The 19,410-nt window shown below is 41.5% G+C and overlaps 1 protein-coding gene across 1 annotated transcript in view; it reads left to right on the top strand.

Annotated features, from left to right (window-relative positions):
• LOC8023373 overlaps positions 1-19,410 on the top strand; it is a 119,631-nt gene that overhangs the window by 60,636 nt on the left and 39,585 nt on the right. Inside the window, exons 6-7 of the mRNA XM_029984103.2 lie at positions 8,210-8,318; positions 18,840-18,989. Of these exons, the coding sequence (XP_029839963.2) occupies positions 8,210-8,318; positions 18,840-18,989 (259 nt within the window). The remainder of the gene's footprint in view (positions 1-8,209; positions 8,319-18,839; positions 18,990-19,410) is intronic.

The raw sequence follows: 19,410 nt of genomic DNA, 5'->3' as shown, positions 1-19,410 counted from the left end.
CACGCGCGCAAATTGTTCTGGACTGCGAAAAGAGAGCCTTAGTGAGTCGCTTCAAGCTAACTGATTCCTCCACATAAAAACTTCTGAAGGCTACGGCAAAGCTCCTAATATTCACGGCCCTTCACTCGTCCATACTCGCGTTTAGCTTCACAATTGTATTATCCCGAGACTTCCCAATAACCCTCCCCTCAGTAACGTTGCAGCCACACGCGCTGAAGGTCTGCAGTTTCTTGTACTCATCACAACCTTTCCGCGATTGTTCTAATCCCTATTAAATTCACGTGTGGACCTGGTGATGACGCACTAATAGTCTGATAATTGTAGAGTTTGGGAAATTAAAACTCACTAAAAATAAACACTCCTAACTAACTCACGCACGACATCCGTCTCTGAGCATTTTCACGCATACCCTTAGCGGTTCAAGGGTAGACCGGGTTGACGGTACATCAGTTACGCACTGGTATAAGGTTATGCGAAAAAGTTCTATATTTTGATCCGACTACTGCACTTAAAGTCACTGGATCCTGGTGAATTAGCGCCCTTGTCTTTCCTGCATGCTAGCCGGTCGCAAACATATACTAACATAAAAACCACCAAACCCTCACAAGGAGATTGTCTGATCGGCCTCCGTTGCCGTGTCAATCGCCATTTTGGTTCATTCAAATCTTCGAAGTTTCGAGAGAGCCGTTTTAAACTGGTCCTGCAGAGATCCCCATAGCGCATCATCCTGCTCAATGTGTACCTCCCACATACACGCCTCTTTGGCACTCTGTATGCAATCAACTTATCAATCGTGTCCACCTTCAGGGGTCGCTTAATATTACATTGTTCTTCTCTTGTATTTATTGCAATAAAATATGTTGAATGCCTCCAAGCACTGACACCACGTATGGTGACCATACAAACATGCACGGTTCTTTCGCCGGTGTGTGGATAGTCAAATCTTAGTGTACAAGAAACTTATCTATAAATATACCCGTCACCAGCGAATTTATGTCGGCTCATCAAGAATGAAGAGGTCAGAGAGGAACTGGTCATGTTATCAACCAAAGTGGTGTCAACACTGTAGTAGTATAAGACCCCGCCCGGGCCGACTAGTCTACGGAGTTTAGCAAAACGAAGTGGTGTGACCTAAAGGTCGGTTCGCCGGGACATCGCTGGATGTGTGAGCTCCGTCTCACCGGGCAGCCGTGTGAGTTCCAGGAAACGGCCGGTCATTTCGAAGCGGAGTTCCCGCTTAAGACATCTGCTCCCGCAGAACGAAGCCAGCAGACACGTTTGTTATTTTCGTGACCTGAACGCGTCCTCGAGGGATCGGCCGAATCGCTCGCCTTTTATTTATTTCAGAACAATGTCAGCTGTCAGCCAATCTGTCATCTCGCGTGGTGTGCTGTCACGTATCTTCCTCTTTTACACATCACTACACATACTGAGAACTTGACGCTGCTTTCTCAGGATCCCGTTACTTAAGTGCCACGAAGTTCATTTAAATTTAAATATATTTAAAATAAAAGTCGGTACACCGTACATCTGAAAATAAAATTTGATCTCATTGACGGAGTTAACAACAATGTAAGACTATCAACGTCGGGAGTGTTGGCTTAAGAATGCGAAAACTTCAAGTTTCTACCATGCTTTTCTGACACACGCTATCGAACTAGACGCTTTCGACTGATGAAAACAGCCAAAATCTTTAGTAGCATGCAGTAATTTGTATACGTCTTTGGTAGCTGTTGAGGCTCTAAACGTCTGAAAACATTCTGTTTCATTCGCTGCTTCAGCAATTCTCCAGTAAACCATATCTCATTTTGTTTATTTGAAAAAAAAAAACAATTATATAGCAGCTTTGCACTGTACCATCTGTATAGTACAACCTCTCGTTATTTCCCCGTAATGGCTCCCCGCAGGGGGCACCTGTGAAAGCAGGTGTTTGGAGAGTGGCGTCTCCACGGACCCCGAGCCCCGCAGGGGGCACCTGCACCTTAGGTGCTAGGTGCTTGGTGAGTACCGTCACCACGGACCCCAGCCACGTGGGCCACCATACCCGCACGCAGGGGGCACCTACTTTTGTAGGTGCTTGGTGAGTGGCGTCACTACGAACCCCGAGCCATGTGGGTTCGCCCACAAACGTCTGGCTGTGCGTGGCGTGCCCGTGTCCGGGGAAAAGGGAACCTTGGTGGTTGAGCTGAGCCCGGGGTATGTTTGAACCCTTCGGGGCTCCCCGGGCGAGGCAATTCACCGTTTCGGCCCCTGCTTCTCGTAGACGGGTGTCCTGGCTTGGCCCGACCAGGATGATTCAGTCCCAGTCGCCTTTCTCCACCTCTCCTTTCTATACATTTCTTCTTCTTCTCCTCTTCCTTCTTATTTCACCTTCTTTGGCGGAAAGGGCTAACCTTGGGTGGTGACAGATACCCTCGTCCAGATCCACACTTGGTTATAGTTTCCCGGCAGCACTGTTAGCGTAACGTCTCCAGCAAAGCCCTTCTTGTTATGGTGCGTTACCTAACTCCTTGTTGGGCTTGGTGGTGGGCGGTGCACCGCGGGTTCTGAACACTTTCCGTCTCTTATGGCTCCCTCCCTGTCTAAACCCGGTTCCAGGCAGCCATTCAAACGGCACTGCCCGGACTAAGTCACTGCCAAAGCACCAGAAGTAGAACACTTTGTCAAGTTTTTTGTAGTTCATTCTGAAGAGGATCAACGCCCTGTCGCCAAGCTGTCTCCGTTCATTGTTGCAAAAGTTCTCGAGCACTTGATCGGACACCCCTACCAAGCAAAAAAGCTGCATTCTGGTGACCTTCTTGTAGAGGTCACCACACAAGTGCCAAGTGAGGCCATTCAAAATATGAAAAGTATCGTCGATACCTCCGTCACGGTAACACCGCACAGGACGTTGAACACTGTGCGTGGTGTCATCTCTGAAGAAGACCTCCTAGGTGTAAGCGAGAATGAGATCCTTGAAGGCCTACAAAACTCGGGTGTCAATGCAGTAAAGCGGATTATAGTTCGCTGCGAGGGTCAGGAGATACCCTCAAAACATTTTATTCTTTATTTTGAACGGCATAGTCTTCCAGCAACAGTGAAGGCAGGCTATCTGAACTGCCGTGTCCGCCCTTATGTGCAGAACCCCCAAAGGTGTTTCAGGTGCCAACGTTTCGGGCTTGGGTCTAGGAGCTGCCGTGGAAGAGAGATCTGCCCCAAGTGTGGCAGCAACGAACAAGTCGGAGACATCTGTGAAAACACTGTGTGCTGCTACAACTGCAAGGGCACCCATGCAGCGTACTCCCGTGTTTGTCCCCTGTGGAAGCAGGAGAAAGAGATCTTGAGTTTGAAGGCTAAAGAGAACGTTTCATATCTTGAGGCCAAGAAACGCTGGTCCTTTCTTGGACAAGGCTCGTACGCCGACGTGGCGCGCCGGGGTCCTGCGCCACGTATGGAGTCGAGGGCAACCCAGGTCTTGCTCGAAGGTCTGGCTGCCGCCCTCACGACACCAAAGCCTGCCCAGGGGCAGCGGGCTCCCTCTCTTCGCGGAGAGGGTTCGCCAGCTGCTCCCACATCCCAAGACAGGCCAGCGCCTGCTGCGCCTGTACAGTCCGCAGGGTCTCCTACCAGGGAGAAAAAGCGAGGCTCTCGGCCTCACTCCCTGGAGAGACCGCCAGCAACCAAGGAGCTGCATGGTCCTCACGCAGCTTCTTCAACACAAAAGGAGGCGGAGCAGATGGACGGGGTTGAACCTCTCCCAAGTACATCTGCCACCCTGCCCTCAAGTTCTGGTCGCGGCCGCAGGTTAGAATTTTGCAGCTCCGACCCTCCCAAGTCGGCAAGCAAGCCTGCTTGCGGAGCTCAGGAGAGCGGTGCTCCTGCCCCGTCCACCTCCCCATCTACCCCTGGGTCTGACCAGTAGGAGATGGAGTGGCAATATCCGAAGACCAAACAAAAAACTAAAAAACCCGTGATCCCTCCGAAGTGATTACATTTATTTCGCTCTTCACCCGTGTGCTCGTAATTTTATATCTTTATAATGGATTCAGTGCTAATGCAGTGGAACTGTCGAGGGCTCTTAAGTGACCTAGATGATGTGGAGTTTTTGCTGGAGGAACACAAGCCACGTGTGCTATGTTTGCAGGAAACTCATTTAAACTCCAGCCATACCAACTTCCTCAGACGGTACCAGGTATTCCGGAAGGATCGTCCGTGCTCAGTCAGTTCTTCTGGAGGAGTTGCGGTGGTTCTCCCGAGAGAAGTGCCCTGTGTACAGGTTCCACTGCCTACCTCACTGGAAGCAGTGGCTGTACGGTTTGTGCTTCACAAAGCTCTGACCGTGTGCTCTTTGTACTTACGACCATCCTTTACTTTGAAATCCTCAGATTTTAATTCGTTTTCAGACCAGCTTCCTGAGCCATTCCTTTTGATTGACGATTTTAATTCTCACAAACCACTATGGGGGAGCACACGTCGTGACATCCGAGGGAAAATCATTGAGACTGTCTTATTCTCGCGAACACTTTGTCTTTTTGTTACTGGTGAGCCTACCTTTTTTTAGCTTTCAACACCTTTCTTCGTCATGCATTGATCTTTCCATTGGGACTGCCACACACTTTCCCAACTTTTCATGGCATGTTGATCCTAACCCATATGGTAGCGACCATTTTCCCATTATTTTAAAGTGCACTGCTCCTTCATCCTCTCTCATGACACGTTCACCACGCTGGAAAGTAGACCAGGCAGACTGGGTCATGTTTGAAAGTTTATGTGAGGTTAACCCTGAAACCTTAGTTGACTTGGATATGAATGATGCCTGCAAATTCCTTACTGCGTCTATAGTTGAGGCAGCTCATAAAGCTATCTCGCAGACTTCTACACGCCTTCCTGTTAAACCGAAACCTTGGTGGACTGAGGAGTGCAGCGAGACTTGGAGAAAACAAAATTGTTCATGGGATATGCTACGCCGGTACCCGACGCCTCTAAATGTCTTAGCCTTCAAACAGGCTCGGGCGAAGGCTCGATATGTTCGTCGTCAATCCAAAAAGACGACATGGAAGAAATACACCTCCTCCGTAAATAGTCACACCAATGTAAAAATGGTCTGGGTAAAAGTGCATAAGATCAATGGGGATTATCAAGCCTTTTCTATACCACTTTTTCTTCTGCCAGGTGGTGTACTGCCTAGTCTTGAGCAGCAGGCCAATATTCTAGGAGAGCACTTTGCATCTGTATCGGGTTCATCACATTACTCGGCTGCATTTTTAAAGCATAAAAGTGTTATAGAGACGAAGAGAGTAAATACCTCTGGGGGACTACGAGAACCCTATAATAGACCATTTACTTTTCGAGAGTTACAGGCAGCTTTAAATAAAAGTAAAAATACCTCCCCAGGATCAGACCGGATTCATTACTGTATGCTCAAGCATTTGCATTTTGATACCCTGCAAGCGCTTTTAAACTTTTTTAACCAAATCTGGCGAGAAGGTGTCCTCCCAGTGTCCTGGAAAAGAGCCGAGGTTATCCCGCTTCTCAAGCAAGGAAAATATCCATAATTACCCTCAAGTTACCGGCCCATAGCCCTCACCAGTTCCTTGGGGAAAACCTTTGAACGGATTGTAAACTAGAGATTGGTCTATATTCTAGCGGAAAATAACCTGCTCGATAAGTTTCAGTGCGGTTTTCGTGCCCAGAGATCAACAGTAGACCACCTAGTCAGACTCGAGAAAACTATTCGTGAGGCTTTTGCGAATAGACACCATTGTGTTTCTGTCTTTCTATATATAGAGAAGGCTGATGACACAACATGGAGGTATGGAAACTTGAACGATCTTGTCTCGTATGGAATTCGTGGCCGAATGCTCTCACTTATCAAAAGCTTCTTGGAAGACAGATACTTCCATGTCAAGCTTGGTACAATCTTCTCTCGTAGTTTTGTCCAAGAGAATGGAGTTCCACAAGGTGGTGTCCTTAGCGTAACACCATTTTTAATAAAAATGAACTCTATTGCAAAGTCTATCCCACAATCACTTTCCTGTTCTCTTTACGTGGATGACTTGCTGATCTCTTGCTGTTCGTGTAACATTTCGGTCTGCGAGAGACAACTTCAGCTGGGAGTTAATAGTCTGATGAGGTGGGCTGACGCCAATGGGTTTAGTTTTTCACCAGAGAAGTCAGTATGTGTCAACTTCTCATTACGTAGGGGCATCATCCTAAAGCCTAGTCTGACCTTAAGGGGGCAGGCAATTCCTGTTCGTAATAAACACAAGTGTCTAAGGGTGATATTTGATAAATGTTGAATTTCCGTACTCATGTACTTTACCTGAAAAATAAGTACTCAAGGTCAATGAACCTCCTAAAGGTGCTTTCCCATAAGTCTTGGGGTAGCGATCGGGAATGCCTCCTTCGTCTCTACCACAGCTTGGTTCGTTCGAAATTAGATTACGGATGCGTAGTGTATAGGTCCGCACGCCAATCTACCCTTCACGTGTTGGACCCGATCCACCATCAAGGCCTGAGGCTTTCGCCTGGTGCTTTTCGGACGTACCCTATACGGAGTTTGTATGCTGAGTGTAGTGAATATTCATTTGCAAAGAGGCGATTTTATTTAGGGTTCCAGTATGTATTAAGAATTCGCTCTATTTCTTCTCATCCAATCAAAGAAGCAATCCAGGATTCTCGCTACGAAACCACATTCCAGAACAAGCCATCTGTCGTACCCCCTTTTACGCAGAGCATTAAAGCGTATTCACAGGCGTACAACCTTGACAGTTGCAGCCTAGTTGCTCAACTCCCAGCTGCAGTAGCTCCTTGTGAGTGCATAGCACCCATAATCAATTTTACTCTGATTAAATATAATAAGCGGCAAACTCCTGTTGCTGCCCTACAGCAGGAGTTTTTCCAGGTTGCTTATACATACCGCAACTGTAGGAGCTTCTTCACAGATGTGACTCTGTTGTTGGTTCTGCTGTTATAAGCGAGACATGGAAGGTTGTTAGACGTCTTGATGCCAGAGCCTCAATCTTTACTGCAGTATTCTGTTATCTACTCTGACTCTCTCAGCACATTAAATGCACTTGCTTCTTTGGAAGTACCAAAGAATACCTTCGTTACTAGGCTCCGGAACATTGTGCACACTGCAGCGAAATCACACCTACGCATCAATTTCTGTTGGATGCCTAGTCACGTCGGTATTCAGGGAAATGAGGATACTGATAGAGCTGCCAGTACGTGCATTGAGAGGCAAGTGGATATCAAGGACATTCCGTACACTGATTACAAACACAGTCTTAAAAGAGCAATCCAGAAAAACAGGCAGTTAGAATGGGACACGGAAATACACAACAAGCTCCATTGCGTGCAACCTACCCTGCGGGAATGGGCAAGTTGCCGACACAGGGAGCGCTTCTTTGAGGTTGTGCTCTGTCGTCCGAGAATGGGACACACCCATCTCACGCATGGGTACCTCCTACGGGCAGAGGCAGCTCCGAAATGTGAACGCTGGAACGAGTCGTTGAGTGACATGCATATCCTCATCACATGTTCTAAGTACCATCATGAACGCACCAATTTTTTCTCTACCTTTTTCCGCAATCACGTCCCTTTTCACCCGGCATTATTATTGGGTGACGAACCTCTTGTGCCGCACCGTTAAGTTTTTAAGTTTTTATATAGCATTGACATCCTACATCAGCTATGAATTTTAGTTTGTTTTCATTTCTTTAACATTTGCCTGAAGATTAGCGGTGGCAGAGTCCCAGCGATCTTCTATCGTCGGCACATCTTCTCATACTTTCTAGTGTGAATGAAATTCCTTTAGAGTGCCTCTGGTTTGTGGAGCATCGGTTAAAACTTTTTGGAGGCCTTAATTGACCTGTATCTTGTAATGTTTTAAAAATTCATTCCCCATAGTTTTAAAATGGAACTATCTACTATAGGTCTTTTCAGTATAGCCTTTAACTTACCTTGTGTTTGGCACACTATGGCCTTAGTTGCCGCTGTGCCATTAAACACCTAATTTTCTTCTTCTTCTCCCCGTAATCCCTTACAAAAAATAAAACGAGTTTCAATTAAGAGTCATTACACTGAATAGAAACTCAATTGAAACTCAATAATCATTTTTGTAAGGGATGGCTAACTGTGAATGAAAATTGTTCTTTATAGACTCTCATGCACTACAGATACGGATTAACATTAAAACTACTGATACCTAATGCTAAACCCCTGGCAGGTATTTCATACAAGGATGGAATCTGCACTCATCTCCGTGTTGGTGTCGTCGAAGACAAGGGTCGTTATTTTGATGGACTTAGATCGCTAGTCAGCCAGATCGCACATCTGTAAGTACATGGCTACCACACCGTTTCTTATAATGGCTGACCAGTTTTTCCGGCTCATTTTATTGCAAGGAGTGGTCAATTCAGTCCAAGTTACAATCAATGTAATTCAAGTACCATTTTGATTTATTCCCAGCGCGACCGATATAATTCTAGGGTCAATCAATTTAATACACCTTATATTCATGCACGTTGTTGTCTCTTGTGATCTGTTTCGCTTACACACTTCATTCATTAGAGTAATTCCCAAGCAGCACAGAGTGGGCCAGTCATCGGCCAATGGCTGGCAATGGTCCTTGGCCAAGTGGCCAGACAGCGGCCAGAGACTGGCCGGTGACTGGCCTTTATCTGGCCATTGGCAAATGGCTACTGGCCATCAGCCATTAGCCAAGCATTGGCCAATGAATGGCCACTCTCTGGCCCCTGACCAAAAGACCATCGCCAGACATTGGCCATTGCATGGCCAAAATCCGTGCTGCTTGGGTTGTTTATACAATATTTTGTTGGGGCCTACTGTAATATTGTTAGCTATTTCAATCACTTCGGGCTACTAGTCGCATGATCGACAGGTGGATTACTGCTTCGGTAACGTCGAAATATTAGCGGCACACACAACTTTAGCTAAATTTATAATTTTATTGCTCTCTTGATGACTTCAAAGAATTAGGGACGAAAATAAACTTCGTAGAAGCTCATTTATTATTGTGATTACTTTTTCGTTGTATGGTTATTATTGACACAAAAACTTTGCAGAAGCAAACTTTGTGTTACTCAGTTGATTACAATGAATTAATATTGAAAGATGCGACCAAAGATGCGACCTCATATAACATCAGTTTATGCGACCTCATATAACATCAGTTTGATTACTCCTGGATTAATTCTTGGTTAATTCTTGATTAATTAACCTAATTGACTTCAAATTAAGTAGGGTGGGTACTTTTTATCCTTCGCCGATATATTAGTCACATAACTGAGTTTATATCAGCGTTATTGATATCTTGATAGAGTTGTTTGGCGTAAGTGGCATTTTGGTGATACTCTTCATTACTTCGAGCTGTTATATGACCAAATGACCTATTACGATATCAGTCAAACCACATTACTATTACTCTTTTGATTACTTCAAGTTTTCTTTGAACCAATATATTTTAATGTGCCCTGACTCATATTTTGATACATTTTTATTACTTTGAGCTAATATTCAGCCAATTGATGTTTTAGAGTGCCTATTTGCTCAACGTAATCAAAATAATCATTACAATGTGAATTAGATCGAATTAAAGACCAGTGGGTCAAAGAAACCTCGAAGTAGTGAAAAGTGTAGTCATAGTGTGAAATGTGCTCATAATAGATCAAATGATAGTATAATAACTCGACGCAATCAAGAGAGTCACACAAATGTCAATTAGGCGGAGTTAAAATGTAATGGGTCATTGTAATCAAAAGAGCAATCCTGATGTGAAATGAGCTAATGACAAACATTTTGGCTGAATACTAGCTCAAACTAATGAAAAGATTCATCGCAATGTCAATTAGGCCGAATGAAAATTAATAGTGTCGAAACAGATTAGAAATAACAAAAATAATAATATTGTGAACTAAGCTCATAGTAGATCAATTGATAGTAAAATAAGCCGAAAAAATCAAAAGTCACGAAAGTGTTAATGTGGCGTTACTAAGGTCCATTGTTTAATCCTAACTCAGAGAAATCAATAGAGTAGCAATAATGTAAATCAGACTAATAATATTTCAATTGGTTTAATATTAGCTCAAAGTAATTTTAAAGGTTATCGCAATATCAATTGATCCGCATTAAAGTTTATGGTGTCAAATGTAACTCGAAGCAGTCAAGGAGTAATAGTATTGTGATTTCAGCTCATAATAGATCAATTGGGGGTATAACACCTCGAAGTAATCAAGATATTCAGCAAAATAACCTTTATGCCGAATTAAAATCGACTGGGTGAATAGAAACTCAAAAGTAATGAAAATTGTTACCATAATGTCAACTAGATTCATAATAAATTAATTGAATAAATATCATATCAAAATTATAAAAAGAGTCATTACAATGTTTCATAGGGCATATTAAAGTCCACCTGGTCAACATTAACTTGAAGTAACAAAAAAGTAATATTGCTTTGAATTCCGCTCAGAACATGTCAATTGGTGGTGCAATTCAAAGCAATCCAAATAGTCACTAAGATATATTTTGCTCCGAATTAATGCCCATTAAGTCAATAGTAGCTCAAAGTAATCAAATTAAATATCGTAACGTCTACTAGGCCTATATTAAATCAGTTGGTTGAATATTAGCTCATAGTAATCAAAAGGCCATCAAAATGTCAAGTAGTCCAAATTAAAATCTGCTGTAATTCGTTGTATCAAAAGTAACTCGAAGTAATCAAAAGCTTAATATTAAAGTGATTTCAGCTCATAATAGGTTGATTGGCGATGTCATAAGTCAAAGTAATCAGGAGAGTCGACAAAATATAAATTATGGCGAATTAATGTTCATTGCATCAATAGAAACTCAAACTAATCAAAAGAGCAATCATTATGCCTTTTGGGCCCATAACAATAATTTGTTTCAATATTAGCTCAATGTAATCTAAACGGTCATCACAATCTCATTTAATTGAATTAAAGTTCATTGGGTAAATAGTAACTCGAAGTAATCAAATGTGTGATTGCCAAATCTATTAGACTCTTAATAATCAGTTAGTTGAGTTTTAGCTCAAAGTAATCAAAATGGTCATCAGAATGTAAATTAGGCCAAATTCAAATCAACTGTGTGAAATTTACCGCAAAGTAATCAAAAGAGTAAGAATAAAAATGTTAATTGTGCTCATAAAAAAATGCACGTTTGCTATAGTAACTTAAAGTAATCAAGAGAGTCCCCAAAATGTCAATTAGGTGGAATTAAAATTTATTTGGTCAATAGTAACTCAAAGGGGTAGAAATAGCAATCATAATGTCAATAGAGCTCATAATGAATAGTCTATTTGAATATTACCTCAAAATAATCAAGAGTCATCATAATACCAATTGGACCGCATTCAAATTTTTGTGTGAAAACTAACACGAAGTAGGAAGATGAGTAATAACATTTTGAATTGAGCTAATAATAGATCAACTCATTGTATAACAACTCGAATTAATCAAGATAAGTACCACAATGTCAAGAGTAATCATAATATCAATTGGGAAGATTAAGCTTCATTTGGTCAATTGTAAGCCAAGTTAGTCAAAGGAGTGATCAAAAAGGTAACTGAACTACGAATAAATTACCTGGTTTCATAAAAGTTCAAAAGAATAATGATAGAATTTCGTAAATAAGACCACTATATAAAGTCAGAGATGTCACTCGTTACACCAAGTATTCAAGATGTCAATAATGCTGCTATAAACTCAGTTATGCGACTAATATAAGAAAAAAGATAAAAAATATCCAGCAACATAATTGAGGTAATTTAAAGTCACATGGGTGAATATTTACTCTGATCAATTAAAGGCGCAATCAAAACTCTTAGCTGAACTTATGTGAGGTCGAATTTGTCAAATTTATTTAAAGGAATCAAGTGAGTAATGAAATGTTTTCTTGTATTAAGTTGTTTGTGTCAATAACAGCTATAGCACCAAAAAGTAATCAGAATGTCAAATGAGATTTTATGAAAAATATATTTTTGTCAATAATTCCTCGAAGTACTGGAGAGAATAACAGCTGTTTGCGGAACTTTTATTATGTAAATTGCGATGTTCATAGGTCGAAGTAATTGAGGAGTTGAAGTGATTTAAAGTCATCCTTGTCAATAATAGCGAGAAGTTATAAAGAGAGTAATCACAAATTGCAATTGTACATATATCATCTGAACTGTAGCAGTAATTAGTCGAGGTAGTGCGAAATAGGAAACGAAATGTCAATTCAGCTAAAGAAAAGTTGAATGCACCACTAATATCTCGAGGATGCCACAACAACAATCTACATATTGGTCGTGCAATTAGGAACTCCAAGTGATTGAAATAGATACCAATATATTAGTATTCTATAACAATACGTAATTCTATAAACAATTACTCTAATTTAATGAATGTGTAAGCGAAACAAGACCACTGAAGACGAAAAAGAACGTGCATATATATATATTGTGGATTAAATTTACTATCCCCGGGATTAAATCGGGTGGTGCTGCGATTAAATTCAATGACGTTTGAATTATATCCAATGACACTTGGATTAAATTGACCATCAATTTAATTAAAATGAGCGGGAAAACCTCTAGTTATCTGTTTTTACAGCTAACGCGCGATGTCTTGTTTTAGTGGGCACTCTACACAGAAAAAAAGTTTTATTTAGGACATTTAGAAGCAGGATGAGAAGACAATAAAGACGTGATCATTAATATGAATCATTTAAGTGCTGCTAGTTTCATACACATGTATTTTATGTCTACATTATTTCAAAAGAAGCACAAATAAAATGTAAAAAAAAACAGTAATATATTTAAAGCTATCCACAATATTTCCGAAGCGTTTGACGTCTACCCCATGGCTATATGACACGAATTTTCTAAAACCTTACTGGGTGGTTTAATTTTAATTCAACGAACCTTGTCCGGGTGGGTCCTCAAAATTATCTATAAAAATATATGTGAAATCCCAATTCCTGTGATGAGCAAAGCTGCCTTTTGAGAAAATTAAAAATATGGGGTTCTGAAAAAAAAAAAAAAAAATATGAAACGCTACAGGGTGAAATGCGCGAAAATCGCGATACGATTTCTGCTCACGTTTAGACGGTATTTACAAAATTTTGGCTCCTCACTTAGTAATAATATTCTTTTATACTCAAAGTATGCAATGCGCGCTATTTTTAGAGGCGTATTGTATTTTTGTACCATTTTTATTTATTTTTACATAAAATCGCGCACACACCCCCCAGAGCAATTTAAAAAAAAATAGGGATGGCTATCTCAATCGAACGGTATGAAGCTATGTCATAAGGCATCTGTCGATATGTAGATATTTATATTAGCTATCGATTGGTTTATGTTTCTTTTTCATTAAATTTATTAGACATATTTTATTTCGTCCCAAAAATGAAAAAAAATTTAAGATATGCAAAATTTGAAACAATTTTTAAACAGTCAATTTTTTTTTAACTTTGTAACTTTATGGCCCAGAAGTTGTAGATATAGTGCATACAAGTCTTGGGTGTAATATTTTTGTTGTATTTTGGTGAAAACTAGTTGAATAAACCAATTTGAAGCCTGTCACTCAGTCCTTGGTTCCATTATTCTGGCTTCACCACAATGTGAGTGGCGGCATCATTACTAACAGATGGTTTTAAAACCAGTTTTTTATGATCAATTGGCCGTTATATATGCTCATGACAAATCCTGGAACATCTGACTCGCGTTACAGATTTCAAAAATAACCATTCATGTTAACATTATTGGCAGATGCAGTTTGAGAGCGGGGCGAACTAGACATTATATTTAGAGATCTGGCGGGCGAGTGTTCTTAACGATTAAATCGCTAAAGCGAAGTGCTGTTAAGTGAACTTGAATATGTAACCTATGTTACATACGATAGTCCGGTTTTTGGGATAAATTAAACCCCTTACTATTATTTCAAAAGCCGTTATAGGTAGAAAGAACAATGATTAAACTGTTCGTATTGCTTTGTAATTTGGCCTTAAAATATCACGGCTAGAGAAGGGTTCTTGCGATCCCCTTTACTACAAAATATGGACTGGAGCGAAGCTGGTAGGAAGGACGTAGAACTTTTGAAAGCGGCAGCCGACGTTTCACCAAAAGAGTTGGACATCTGGTTGTAATTTATTTACGCCGTTTAATAAATCACAAACAAAATATTTCTGACAGCCACGTAGAGGTTCCTTTGAAGAGAATCGTCTTCAACCTAAAAATACTAAAACAGTCTTTTTTTCTCGCATAAAACCGGCTATTGACGTTAGAAGCACTCTGTTGTTCAATGAACTGAATCAAACACCGGTCCTTCTTGATCAGCGCAAGCGAGAACAGTTATTGTCTCAGACGATACATCTGAGACAATCACTGATATGCTTTCTTGACGTCGTGCCTCCGACCGAGGCTGTGTATCGGACCAGTTTGCTGTCCTCTACTATCCTCCTCTCACCAGAGGACCTCACTGCGCAAACTTGTCTGTCTCTGTTTAGTCGAGGTCATCTAGAGGACGAGACATACAGAGGAGACTTTTGCCTTTATAAGGCCGGTCATCCGAACGCGCGGGACCTTATTTATGCAGGGGTTACAGTGCATCTCTCGTTATGACCGCTGTAATTATTGACAGATGCCGGCAAGTCCACTGTCTCGGGTAGGCAAGCACCACACAAAAGAGGAACTGTTTGTCGGCGTCTATCTCTTTTAAGTTTGTCTGTCTGATTTTGTACGTGTACCCTAAAGTCTGCTTTCCTCGTTCATCCCGATTTTATTATCGTCCCCTTTTCTGCATTTTTTACTTCCTTTCCCTTTAAATGAAATTAGATAGAGCGCGCTCTTTCTCGATGATGCTATTCATCAATGATATTCACCTAATCTTCGATTCTAAAGCAATAAAAAGACGAAAACTAGAAGGAGAGAGATAATATACACGCAAAAGAACGGGGCAAGGAATAAGACGCGGGTTTGAACTTCGAAGTAGGTGGATACTCGTATTTCGCACGTCCACATTTCAGTCATGGTTGCAGTTTTCAGCATTAGAAGGAAGTCCTGGGCCGACTACTTTGAGAACATATGCGAGTGATATACCGCAACCGATATTTTCGGCCTGCAGCCGACCTCAACGTAGATGCTTTGAAAATAATCCTGCCTCCAACCAAAGCTTTTATTGTCCTGTCGACGGATAAGCTCTGCCAGGACGGTTTTCTACGCACCGGTGAGCCACATTCAGCTTGTACGCTGAGTGATTCATCTTCAAGCACTTCGGTAGGCTTCATTGAAGAACGTGAAGTACTAGATAACATTAACGAAGAAATATCTGCTAAAAGGCTTGAGACAACTCCCTTACGGATGCCGTTTGTCGTAAAGACAAAAAGCCGTCGCTCCTATTCGGCAAGAAAACAGCGGGCAATGGAAGGGTCGTAAAGCAGACAGGTACATAAGAAGTTGGTTACAGCGTATAGCCTGGCAACGAGTGAATCAAACTCTGGCACTGAACCCTCCTGCCTTAACTGTGACGAGTGGTGGGCAAACGTAAGAGAAGCATTTGTCATAGCACCATGTTACCAGGAGATATTCCAGCTGCTCACGCTTGTTCCTGAAACGGTAACTGTTAACGAGGGCGCACGTTTATTCCAGGAGGCATTCAGCTGTATACTAGAAAAGGCCAAGCGACTTCGTGAACGCTTTGGCGTATGGGATCGTTTCGAGTCATAAGAAGGCGCTAAGATATGCGAAGACATCGTACAGTCAGCAACACGGTTTTACACTGACGATGATTTCGACTGTTTCAGCCAGAGCCCCAACAAAAATGGCGTTGAAAACGTTATAAAGGATTGGGAACAACAAGCCGTTGTCAAGCTCTACATGACGAGGTCCATTTGAGTAGCCTACCATTTGTTTAAGAAAACTAACCCGGACTCTAAATTAGGACTGACCAAATTTCATTCGCTGTGACAAAAATTGGTTAAGCTGAACCCTGAGCAAACCGTGTGTGCACGCGTGTGCTGCACAAATTGTGGCTTGTGCTTAATTTGCCTCGACAGCGTGTGGGAAGAAAAAATAATGGCTGAGGATATTTTCGCTTTCTGCCGTTGCCCAGACTCAATGCCCAATTGTTTACAGGGTAGATGCAAGAAATGCCCTAGCATTGATCGACTCTCCTCACGGCAAAAAAATAACAAATGTTTCAGAGCAGGAGATTAGATTCTTCACGTAGGAGGTTTTTAATTTTGTGAATGGAACTGGCGGAATAGAACGTCTTCTTGAAAGAGGTGCAAAAATGAGCCACAAGTATTTTCGACTCGCGACTTCATCCGTAAAAGTCGACGGGAAGCTGTTTGGATTGAGAAGAGCAAGTTGACCACTAGACATATTTTCATGAATTATATATTTTGCGGAGAACTGGACGGTGACCCTGCCACATGAAATAGAAGAACATCAATGGCACAAGTGCCAAATCTCAGCGTTAACATCTGTTGCGTTGACCTCGCAAGGTCCCAAATGTTTTGGTGTCGTGTCTGAAGACCTGTGCCATGAAACTGCCCGCGCGGTACTCGCTCTGAAGTGAAATGAGGACAGGCCGGAGAGCTACACTCCAGTTTATATGTTATTAACGTATATATCTGACGGTGCACCAGCTCAATTTAAGCATCGATTTCAGCTCTACGAGTTCCGACGAGCCGGTCTTCCGATGGTGAAGTAGGTTTTTTCTGCCCCAGGACACGGCAAGAACGCCTGTAATAAAGTAGGGGGGCTACTGAAGCATCAGGCGATGGTGCACACCTCCGTTCGCCTGTAGATGAGGCCATACACACTTCAATGGACTTTGTGCACAAGGTGGGAAAATGTCTAAAAAAAACTCAAAAAGTTGCTCGCCTGAATTAAAAGAGACGACGCCAGTGATTTCTTCAAAACCAAGAGAGCCGAATAGGGATCCATACCGGCTCAAAAGGCAATCCGCTTCTCACACCTGAGGCGACTCGAAGAAGGTTAAGTGCGTCTTCAGCGAACTGCATAGCCGGTATTTTAGCGCCTACACGATGTTTCACACTGTGCAACTTTGTTAACTCTCTCGGCAAATTGCAGACGTTTTGTCAGATCTTCTCCATGGACACACGGGGGAGCGTTGAGCACAATGATCAACGTGTGTATGTGTATTTTATTGACGTGAATTCATAAGTAGTTAAATCAAGTGTTTCTTTGTCTCCTGATACCAGCGTGTTTTTTTTTCATTTTTTCAGCTGAACTTTGCTTTACGTATGTAAGTTTATAAGCAAAATAAAGTTATCTGCATAGCTCAAACAGTTCAAGTTTGTGCAAAAACAATGTCCGTGCGTTCATAAGTGGAAAACATAATTTTCATGATTTCAGAATATAGATTATGAGCTGCATCAGAAGTGATTCTTTACTGTTTATATTTGAATTACACGTCTTTATGTCACACTGCGCGACAGCAATTTCTAAGATAAGAACGTTCACCTGCCACAACTTGGGACATGTCAGCTCGTCCCCGAACATATTTCAGGAGGCATTACTGTTAACATGAATAATTCATTTTGCCCCTCCCCCCCCCCCCCCCGTAAATTGTCTCATATGGTCCAGGGGTTGTCGTGAGCATGTATAACGGCAAACTGATCTTGATTAACTGGCGTCTAAAACCATATGTTACTACTGAGACCACCAGTAGTATTGTGGTGAAGCCAGAATACTTGAACCAAGGATTCAGTGACAGGCTTAAAATTGAATGATTTAACTAGTTTTCACCAAAATACAACTAAAATATTACACCCAAGGCTTATCTACAGTACTCCTAAAGCTTATGGGCTATAAAGTACAAAAAATCAAAGAAAAAAACTTGATCTTTTTGAGTAAATTAATCTCAAAATTTCCATATTTTAAATTTTTGTACATATTTGGGACAAAATCGAATTTTTACAATAATATTAATAAAAAGAAGCGCATATCAATCGATAGCTCAACTAAATAGGTACGTATCGATATATGTCTCATGACATATATCGATACGTAGCTTCATACCGTTCGTTCGGTATAGTTATCCCAATGTTAGTCAAAATTTCTCTGGGTGGCATGTTTGCTTAATAAAAACTGTAAAAGAAACACTTTATTCTTTAAAAAACAACCCGCATTGCATACCTATAGTGTAAAAAGTATTATGATCAAGTGAAAATTCAGCATTTTGCAAAGACCCTCTAAACACGACCAAAAATACAATCGCGAATTTCACGGACTCCACCCGGCAGCATTCCATATTTTGTTTTTCTCAAACTGCATATTTTTAATTTTTTAAAGCGTTTTGTTAATCACAGTGTTGGGCATTTCACAATTATTTTTTTACACATAATTTTGAAGACCCAGCCTGATAAGGTTGGTCGAATTAAAATGAAGCCACCCTACTACGCAGACAAAACATTGTGATCAGGGTTAACCTGCAGTCTCGCGCTTTATGTGATGTTCAATGAAGTTTCTGTTATTTTTTAATGATTTTTCGCTAACAGAGGTAGCGATTCCGAGAGAGTCAATCGGTGATTCGGAAAAGGTTTACAAGGATGGCGGTACTAACCGTTGATATTTAGAACATAGGTTTTATGTTTTTGTTACTTTCTGTTTTGTTTGAAACGAACACGCGCTTTCTTGGTGATTCTAACCATAACTCAATTTAACCGAAACTCCAATCGGGAGCAGTGATTGAGGGCACGAAAGTCTCTGCACAGTTGATTTATAAAAAGTAATCAAGTTCGCTTTCCGTCTTGTATAGTCGATGTGGTGTTGCATTTTCTTCAAAAAGGTCATTTTTATTCAGTCTAGGCACACCCTGGGACGAGGGTCACGAAGCACCACAATGTCTTGGCGAAGATGGATATCTCGTGAGCCTTGACACTTCAGAGAAGCCTCTTCCCATGCTTTCGAACTGCACAAAAGACTATATTTTCGACAAGTACCAAGACAACTTGTAAGCGGTTTGTTTTAACACTCGTGGTAACTCACTGTTTATGTATGGATTAATCTGGTAAAATCGGAATCACAATGGACGTAAAAATGCGCAATATTTTAACCTACCAGCTGAATTCCTAATACATGAAAGCACGGTCTTATGCAAAACCAGGGATCAAATAGTAAATATCTCAACAAGGCAGAGATTGTCTTCCTCAGCTGATTGAGTTTTCGCTTCTGTCGTCAATTTTCGTTTGACGAACTTGTACTAGTCGCGAGAGAACACTACGTGTGGCGCTTCCTTTTGTGTTTAAAACAACACGTAGCCTGTCATGTGCATTGGGATTGCTTAATACAGGCACGTTAAAGAATTATCCGAAATATTTATGTAACATTGGGCAGCTTTGAAAACTTCGACGACCGAGGTAAAGTACAGCAGA

This window comes from Ixodes scapularis, unplaced genomic scaffold, assembly GCF_016920785.2.
Source record: "Ixodes scapularis isolate PalLabHiFi unplaced genomic scaffold, ASM1692078v2 PGA_scaffold4__175_contigs__length_147842914, whole genome shotgun sequence".
Lineage (NCBI taxonomy): Eukaryota > Metazoa > Arthropoda > Arachnida > Ixodida > Ixodidae > Ixodes > Ixodes scapularis.
The sequence above is the reverse complement of the archived record's forward strand: the minus strand, read 5'-3'. Positions and strand labels throughout refer to the sequence as shown.